The 8,681-nt window shown below is 38.8% G+C and overlaps 1 protein-coding gene across 2 annotated transcripts; it reads right to left on the bottom strand.

Moving 5' to 3' along the window:
- Positions 1–354: 354 nt before the first annotated feature.
- MRPL39 (mitochondrial ribosomal protein L39) lies at positions 355–8,681 on the bottom strand. Of its 2 annotated transcripts, XM_065065590.1 has the most exons (10): positions 8,526–8,681; positions 7,899–8,105; positions 7,419–7,558; positions 6,840–6,939; positions 5,759–5,826; positions 5,063–5,175; positions 3,851–3,916; positions 2,556–2,709; positions 1,634–1,681; positions 355–482 (listed from the first exon to the last, which is right to left on the bottom strand). In XM_065065590.1, exons 1-10 carry the CDS (start codon positions 8,575–8,577, stop codon positions 399–401), a joined length of 1,032 nt encoding a protein of 343 aa, XP_064921662.1. In that variant the 5' UTR covers positions 8,578–8,681; the 3' UTR covers positions 355–398. The 2 variants fall into 2 exon arrangements, with proteins under 2 accessions (XP_064921662.1, XP_064921666.1); XM_065065594.1 differs by lacking the exon at positions 3,851–3,916.

The raw sequence follows: 8,681 nt of genomic DNA on the forward strand, positions 1-8,681 counted from the left end.
TTAGAAAGAAATACTTTCTTCATGGAAGACCAAACAAGGGGTCTTGAAATTATGTCAAGATAAAGGGGATGACCATTCCAGCTGCCAGTTCAACTACAGTCTGTAGGCCAAACTGCACTAATCACAGAGGACAACATCTGGACACATGCAATTGTTGTCGAGATAAGGACAAGGGTAACCTGCAAGTTGAGTTATTGCAAATGAATTTGAAAAATACCTTTTTCTCCATTTTTTTTTTTACGTGTAATTCAAGTGGACAGAAAGGTCTGACACTGGCTTTGTATCTATCCATGATTTAGGTCCACTGAATTCAAAGGAATTAGCCAAGACATTTTTATATGTAAAACAAACAAGTCATGTAAAAATACATATTTTATTATGTACATTTAGAGGTTAATTTAAATTGATACAGTTTTTCCTTCTTCAGTTTCATCTTTTGCCTCAAGACGTTCTGCTGCTGCTCCCAATTTTTCTTCAGAGACCTGCATAAACATATCCATTTTGTTATATTTTTCCAAAATTATTTAATTGTCTGAATGACAAGCATCTTCAAACTAATTTCATAGAAAAATATCATGGGTTAGGCTCTGAACGCATGCTTGGCTAACAAGTTTTAGTAGACATACAGTAGTTTGTTTTCCCTCTCTCTCGCCACACAAATAATTAAAACACTTAATCGGAAGGCTCCAAAACATCTGCTGTTTAATTCTTAGCAAGATTTCCTTGATAGTGAGTCTGGTTGTATGTGGCTTATGATATTTTATAATTATATAGTATTTATCTTAAAAACTTGCCTTTTCCACTTATTGTCATTGTAAGGCTTCTCTTCGATAAGCACATTTCTACTTTGAAACATGGGATGTTTAACAAAAGAATGCTTGCAAGGAACTCTTATTTTCTGTGTAGGCTTTAAACAGGCAAAAAATATTCAAAATAGTGCCTTTATGCCCTTTACTGAAATGGCATGTCCTTTCCTCTCCAGTAACTTCCACACAGATTCACCAAGTGGTATTAGTTTTTATCCCTGCATTTATTTGTAAGAAACATGTTCACACGTGTTCACTCAAACCTGTAGCAGAAAACTTACTATTACCCAACATCTATATAGATGTAAACGCATTATTACAATTATTAGTTTTCTCATTTAGTGTTCAAGATTAAAATAGGAAAAAATAATTTTTAATTGTATATACATATAATACCAACATTAATTCTAGAGATTAATTTGAAAAATACCAATATAGCTTAGGGTGGTAATTAACAACAGCTTATAGAAATTACTATAAAAAGCATGTGGGATTCTCAGAAGCAGACAGCTACAGAGCCATAGGTAGAAAGTCTGATATAATTTGTTCTGGGGTTTTTAAGAGTAAAAATTATATCAATTGAATAGTGTATTTTTTTAAACAGTACAATCCATTTTAATAACCAGACTTCAGAAACAATACTAGCACATCCTCTATTACACAGCAGTGACATTTCCTCTGCATTCAACTTTTCTTCACCTGTGAACACTTCCATTCCTCAAGATTTGTTCTTGAATACATTTCCCATCCCTAATCATTCAAATCCTACTCTATCACAGCATATCTTTATATTTGGTAATCTGTACTTCACTACTAATGCGACTCACCAGTTTCTTCGATCTTTCCAACAGTTTGTGCCACACGACATGATGAGCCTGTATTGAATGTCATTAAATAATGTTACTGCAGGCATAAAAATATTGTAGAATAGGTTTTGACAAATGTATAGAAATGATGGCACAAAACTACAACAATCCCAATTCAGATGCTACAGCTTATGATTTCAGTGTCCAATTTGCCAGCATTCCTTTGGAGGACTTGAATAAATATCTGCTGATCGCATTCATTAATTCTGTGGAATTACTGAGGAGGTAACGGGCAAAAGCGGGAATTAAAATCTCATTATGAGAAAGGGTACACAGAGGTGAGGAACCCTGTGCCCACTTGTCCCTTGAAAACTTGCCCAGCTGAGACAAAACCACGTGTGCAACACCACAGATCAAAATCATATAAGTCAACAGAAACGGGAAGAAAGACTCCTGCCTCCACCTATAGTTGTGCTAAGCCTTTCTTTAAGACTGATTAGTGCTAGGACTTATTTTGTTACTGTTGTTACGTTTTACTTTGGTGTCATGACAGACTTGGAAACAGTATCCTTTGTCATAAGGTCTGCTTTTTCCTGAATCTGAATGAACACTGTCAGCAGTCTCAATTCCAGAAGATTACCACCCACAACTAACTAAGGCAAGGTAAATGAAATATCCACGCATAACTGTAACAACACTTTCAGTGCTGAAAAATAACATCAAGGGCTCTCTGATGCAAACCTTTCTAGTTCTGATTTGACATCCACAATAGTTCCTGGAAAACAAACTCCGAATATCCAACGTAGCCATCATCATGAGCCTCTCCTTCCTGCTACTATTCTCATCTCCAAATTACAGTTACCAGCACAGCATATAATAAAGACCAGAAAGTAAGCCAAATGCCCTGACTTAAGGGAAAATTTGTAAGAAATACGTTAGTTACCTTCAAATGGATTGGCAGGGACAGACCCTGGAACCTCCTTATCAATTCAGATTGGTTAGTCTGAAGATTATGGGCTGCCGTTATCTCATACTGGAAACAGAAACTTGTCCTTGGAATATGAGGGCCTTCACTAACATCTACAAAGTCACCAAACCTGATGGGATAGAGAAAAAGCCCTACTTCAAATATATTCAGAGAGAAGTACAAGCCTATCTGTTTTGATTTTTCATTAGCAAATTCCTATCTACAGAACAGATTAAGGAAAATTCAAACAAATCCCAAACCAAATCTAAACAAATCCCCAGTTCAGCATTTCTAGGTTTCCTAAAGCAAAAGTAGAGGTGACACAATTTCCTGAAATGAATTTATGAAATTTAAACCTCAAGTCTAGAAAGAGGATCCCAAGTTTAACAAATCTTTGAGGCCATGTTGGCTTTAAAACTAGGATAACTCTGTCATTCACCAGAAAAAGAGGTTTGTCTCCAAGATCACATATTTTCCACAGTACAGCATTTATATTTACAACTTGCACAGGTTATTTCCCTTTCAAGTCTTGGAAAACTGCAAATCAATTATGAAAAGTGAAAGACAAAAAGATGTACAGCAAAAGAACATTCAGAAGAAATCTCTCCCAGAAATCAATAGATGAGGCCATTTTCCTTCTTATTGAGCAAAGCAGAGAGTGGGAAGAAGGAGGAAAAACAGACAATTTAGATATCCAGAAACTGAATATCTTGCACTAGCCTAAGCTAGTCACAAATTCTTTTATTTGCCTGTGATACAATACAAGCTTCCTGCCTCCAGCCTAAGAACCTTGTATCTTACACTGTAGCCCAGGAGCCAGATCCATTCTCATCTCCAGACCTGCAAGGCAGTAGCTTGTCAGTTAGGAAGATCTTGACAACTTTGGAAGAAAAATCCACTATATAATGCTAACTCTTGTTTTCAAACAAGTATTTGCTTTGTATTTTATTTAACCTATCAAGCTCTAGAGATTTACTTAGATTTTATGTAAAAGCATTTAAAGTAGTAAGACTTCTCTGGTCCTTACCACCTTTAACATAACAAGAAACAGAGATGTAGTGGGATCCGCCAAGTGTTAAGTATCACAAAACAATGGTTGTATAAACAAAGAAAGAAAACCCAAACAACAACTTCAGACAGAAATGAATACAAGTGATTTCTAAATTAAAAACCACCACAAGTAACTTACTCTTTTCACTTGTAGAGGGTACTTGCAATATAATCAAACCTTTCAATGAATCGCTACAGAATGAAACTTCAGTTTTGCTCACCTATGTAATGTTACAATTCCTTCTGCATTCTGAGAAGCTTTCTGTTCTATCATATCCATTTTGTACCTGAACATGACAAAAGAGTAGATTAAAAAAATCCTAACCTTGAACATCTAGTTCTTGTAACACTTAGGCAATCGATTTAAGGAACATTCTTAAAAGTTATGCTTGTATTCATTTGAGTTTTGAAACAGGTTTAAATTCTTAATTTTATATGACAACATGTACTGGTATGTTCCATAAAGCATGTCTATGTAATAGGAGAGGCATGCTCTCTCAGCAGTTTTATTCAGAAAGATAAAATGAACGCTTTACTTTCAGGTCATGCGTAAGACTAGAAGACACTATCAGATCTCCTAAACTGATTTTATTCAATGTGCTTCCTCAACAGCTGGTCATCTGCAAGACAACAGTGTTCTGTGCTCTTTCTACTACACACACAAAATGTCTAAAGCTATTATCAAAAGTTAGCTTCCACCTGCTGTCACCTTGCCAGCCAACACAGCAAGGAGATGCTAGTCTGTATGTCACATCAATATCATCTTCGTTCGTAAGCTAAAAACACCAGTTATATTTGCAACTTTAGCTTCAAGCATTATTTATTTTGGTTCACAAAATGATAAATTATCATTTCTTCCCACCTCTCTCCAACCACCAGCAAGCTGTGGACCAGAGAATTTCTATCCCAACAAACTGCTCAAGTGTTTTTCCAGTTGAGAACATTGGAGTGTTTTAACAAGCCTTCTTTTATAGTACAAGCCAGAGTATTTTCCCATTTTCCCCCTGCAGAGCTCAAAAACTGCATTTCTTCAAATCTCCATTTGAAGATACCAAGATATGAAAAATCTACATTTCTTTGAACATGAAAGCCTTTCGGCAAAGGCTGGGTAACTAGCACACCAACTCTAACCACCAGAGCTTCCACTTAAGAGTAGTGAAATCTTAAAGGTCACTATTAAACTAAGAAGTCTACAGTCTTTCCATTTGTCACAAAACTACATCCAGTAAAGATGCCTGGTGTTGGCCTCTGGAGAGAACACTGAAAATGAAATAAGGTAGAGTGACAAAGAGAATGGAGACATGTTCACTCAGAGTAGTGGGAGAAATACCTTCTTACTTCACCTGTCACACTGTATTTTAGATTTACAAAAACAAGCAGAGATTCAAATGAATTTCTAACCGTCTAAAAGAAAGGCAAATTCAGACACTTACCTGTTATGCTGAAACATTTCACGTGCTACTTTTGCTTCAACATGCAGTGTTTCAAATGGCAGGTCTTTATTAATTAGCTTTCTGGCGTCCCTTGTAAGAGAACGGAAGTTGTCCTAAAAAGAATTGATACATATAAAACTGTCACCACTGTTTCACAGCTGTTCTGAACAGACAAAGCATAGGAAACATCAAATATTAGTCAAAAATATGGATCATCTACTCTAAATCCAAAATATAAGAATACTGCTGCAGGATTGTAACTCTTACTATGCACCTCTACAACAGATTGTTACAGATCATCACTGTTAGAAAGACAGGTTCACTAACCTGAAATAGGGCCAAAGATGGTACTAAGGTTCCAACAGCCATGCCAACTATTTTGGAAACTGTATTTCAGACTAGAGCTACTCTAGCCCCATACACCTAAAACCTGTAAGTATTTGTAATACAGTTCTAAGTTTAATTTCATCTGAAAGGAACCCAGTTCATGTGCTCTGAGACACTTCTGCCATGAAGGCCAGTATGTGGTAAATGAGAAGATTAGTTTCCAAAACATACTCCAGACCTAAAATAAAATACTAGTGTAGATATACCCCATGGAAAGAAAACAAACTCATTACTCTCCCCTATTAAAAAAGGACCATTGAACAAGAATCAAAGTCATATAACTTTACAGGAACACATTATCATGCTTACATTTGTTGGCTTCCAGTCATTCAGTCTATTGTCCAAAATTAGATCATAACAGAAAGCTCCAGAGATCACTGCAATTTCATTTCCAAAGAGAAAAATATTTATGTTTGTAACAAAGTACCTATTTCATTGCCATAACACACACTTATATAAAAATTAATGAGAAGAAAACCCAAATGATATCAAGGAAGCCATCATAAAATATAAATTTTCTGCTATGATTACACAGTCAAATGGCAGATTAAACCTGTATCACGTCACAGATCACAGAATCACAGTATGTTAGGGACTGGAAGGGACCTCAAAAGCTCATCTAGTCCAATCCCCCTGCTGGAGCAGGAACACCTAGATGAGGTTACACAGGAAGGTGTCCAGGTGGGTTTTGAACGTTTCCAGAGTAGGAGACTCCACAACCCCCCCTGGGCAGTCTGTTCCAGTGCTCTGTCACCCTTATTGAGAAAAAGTTTCTTCACAAATTTAAGCGGAACCTCTTGTGTTCCGGTTTGAACCCATTACCCCTTGTTCTATCATTGGCTGTCACTGAGAAGAGCCTGGCTCCATCCTCGTCACACTCACCCTTTATGTATTTGTAAATATTAATAAGGTCACACCTCAGTCTCCTCTTCTCCAAACTAAAGAGATCGAGATGAGCAAAAGTTGTTACTAACCCTGTTTGCACTTCAATAGTCTTCCAACATGATGTACAAATAATTATTAGTAACTGAAGTGCTCATAAGGTTATGTTGCAAATTTCACAGAAACACATCACATCTTCTAAATACCTTACTCGTGTAATTTCACAATAAAAAGGTTATGTCCTTACGTTACTAACTTAACCTATGAAAACCTAAGTGGTCCAAATTCCAGTAGCCACACAGACCTATTTTCTGTACTTTGGTAACGAAATTGTTTTCAGTGTGATTGCTATAACTTGAAGGCTACAACAACAGCAGGTAATACGCATATCAGTAAGCGCCTTCAATCATTGGAGAAGAAGTCTCTGACTTTTTTTTTGTAACACTATTAGATACCCACTTAAGAAGCAGCAAAATACAAGGCAGTCAATAGAAAACACTTATATCACCTGGCACTTCTGGAGCTTTAATGAGATTAACTGAGTACTCATCTTTGAATGCTCGCTTTAAAACGCATGCCATGATCATGGCACAGGAACGCCAATAGGCCTGTAAAGAGAATTTCAAAACACAGATTTATTACATAGAAGCTAACAACCCATACTAGAAGAAGATCAGATATTTATTCCAAAAGAATACCAGCATTTAACTGAATTAGGCACAAACCTATCTCTCAATCCAAGTATTACTTTCTTTAGTACTTAAACTTCTATTTGGAGATCATTAAAACATCAATCAGGAAAACGAAAAGTGCACTTAAAATGGAATCCAGATGTTTCCCTGGAGATATCTAAATTTGAAATCGTAGAATACAACAACACAGGCTGAAAGGGATGCGTATACATCACCTAGCCCACACACTGGTCCAGCTAATGATAACTGCGATGTGCCAACTGACTATTAGAAAATATTTGAGCCTTCATTGCAACAAAGTTCACGAAAGCAGATGGACATGAAACTGAAAGCAGCATACAAAATCGAGTGGTCATAATCAGGGTCACCTAAAATGGGATAAGATTCAGACTTACCTTGTTTACTTCCTCTGGATCTTCATCTTTGAAAGTAAGGAACTGAATTTCACATGATTTGGTCAAGGGTCTGTACATATCCCAGACTTCACCATCCACAAGAGCTAGAACAGATTTCTTGCAGTGCCACTCACTTAAGTCTAAAGAAAGTGGGAAAAAGTATTATACCACCCAATTATTAACCATACTCCTCACAGTCAGCAGTTTAGACCCCTACATTTGCAACAACAAATGGCAAGTTTCACTTTTGTAAATGACTTGGATGAGCTGCTAACAGAGCCTCCAAAACTGAACTCAGTTTCCACTGATGTATTTTAGTACAAATGAATTTTAAACATACCAACTACCAATAATCTGCTACCTTGGTTATTGAAACGTCAGTAATGATAACGTTTGACATTTGGATGACAAATACTTCAAATGTCAGCACAATCTTCATCCCTAGTGGCACAACATTAGTTTAAGAGACCATTCACTTACGCATGGCACAATTGTAAGGAGTAGACAAAGCTTTGTTCATCACAAACACAGTGCCAGGGTGAGATTTCCCAGTGTATTTTACTTCAATTTTCTCAATTCGTGGATACAGAGACAACTGCCTCTCTTTCTCTTTGGTAAAGAGCTCATTACGCATCCGAATAACTTCTTCTGATGTCAGCCGAGAGACAGTCTGCGTGGAGATGAACCCTGGTAAAAGGAATGACCTAAAATAAGCAAAAAGGAGTTTTCAAAGCCTCTTTGTAGGATTTCGGGTCCTGAAGGCAGGAAGACGTGCCACTACGCTGCTAATCTATGTCTCAATACACGTGAGGTGAGCGCTTCAGCAGCCCCCACTGCCCGCCCATTGCCATGCCAACATGAAGTCGCTACACAAAACACTTTTTTAAGCAAGGGAAGCTCAGTGCCGTTCTCCGGCTGCAAAGGCGCTCCCCTCACACAGGACACCGGGCCCTGCGAACCTGCCGCCCTGCGCCCCGAGACGGCCGCACGGCCAGGGCGGGCCCCTCCAAGCCCCGGCGCAGGCAGGACAAGCCCGCAGCCCGCCCGGTGCCGCGCACACCCGGCGCCGCGCTGCGTCCGCGCCCGGCCCGCCGCGCCGCCACTCACGCCGCCCCTCCCGCCCGCTCCGCAGGCCGCGGGCGACCCAGCGCGCCGCCATCCTCAAGCCGAGTCCCACCGCCCCGGTGCCACCTCCCCCGGCTCCGCCGGAAACAGCGGCGGCGGCAGCACGGTTCCGCCGGCTCCTCCGCCCGCCGCCGCCAG

This window comes from Columba livia, chromosome 1 (genome assembly GCF_036013475.1).
Source record: "Columba livia isolate bColLiv1 breed racing homer chromosome 1, bColLiv1.pat.W.v2, whole genome shotgun sequence".
Lineage (NCBI taxonomy): Eukaryota > Metazoa > Chordata > Aves > Columbiformes > Columbidae > Columba > Columba livia.

What these genes read in the sequence shown, in the direction of transcription:
- MRPL39 (XM_065065590.1), bottom strand. Translation starts at nt 8,577, where the DNA reads ATGGCGGCGCGCTGGGTCGCCCGCGGCCTGCGGAGCGGGCGGGAGGGG. An exon ending in ATCCAGAGGAAGTAAACAAG is followed by an intron (nt 6,940 to 7,418) that starts GTAAGTCTGAAT and finishes TTCTCTTTACAG; the next exon opens with GCCTATTGGCGTTCCTGTGC. An exon ending in GGAATTGTAACATTACATAG is followed by an intron (nt 2,710 to 3,850) that starts GTGAGCAAAACT and finishes CTATCCCATCAG; the next exon opens with GTTTGGTGACTTTGTAGATG.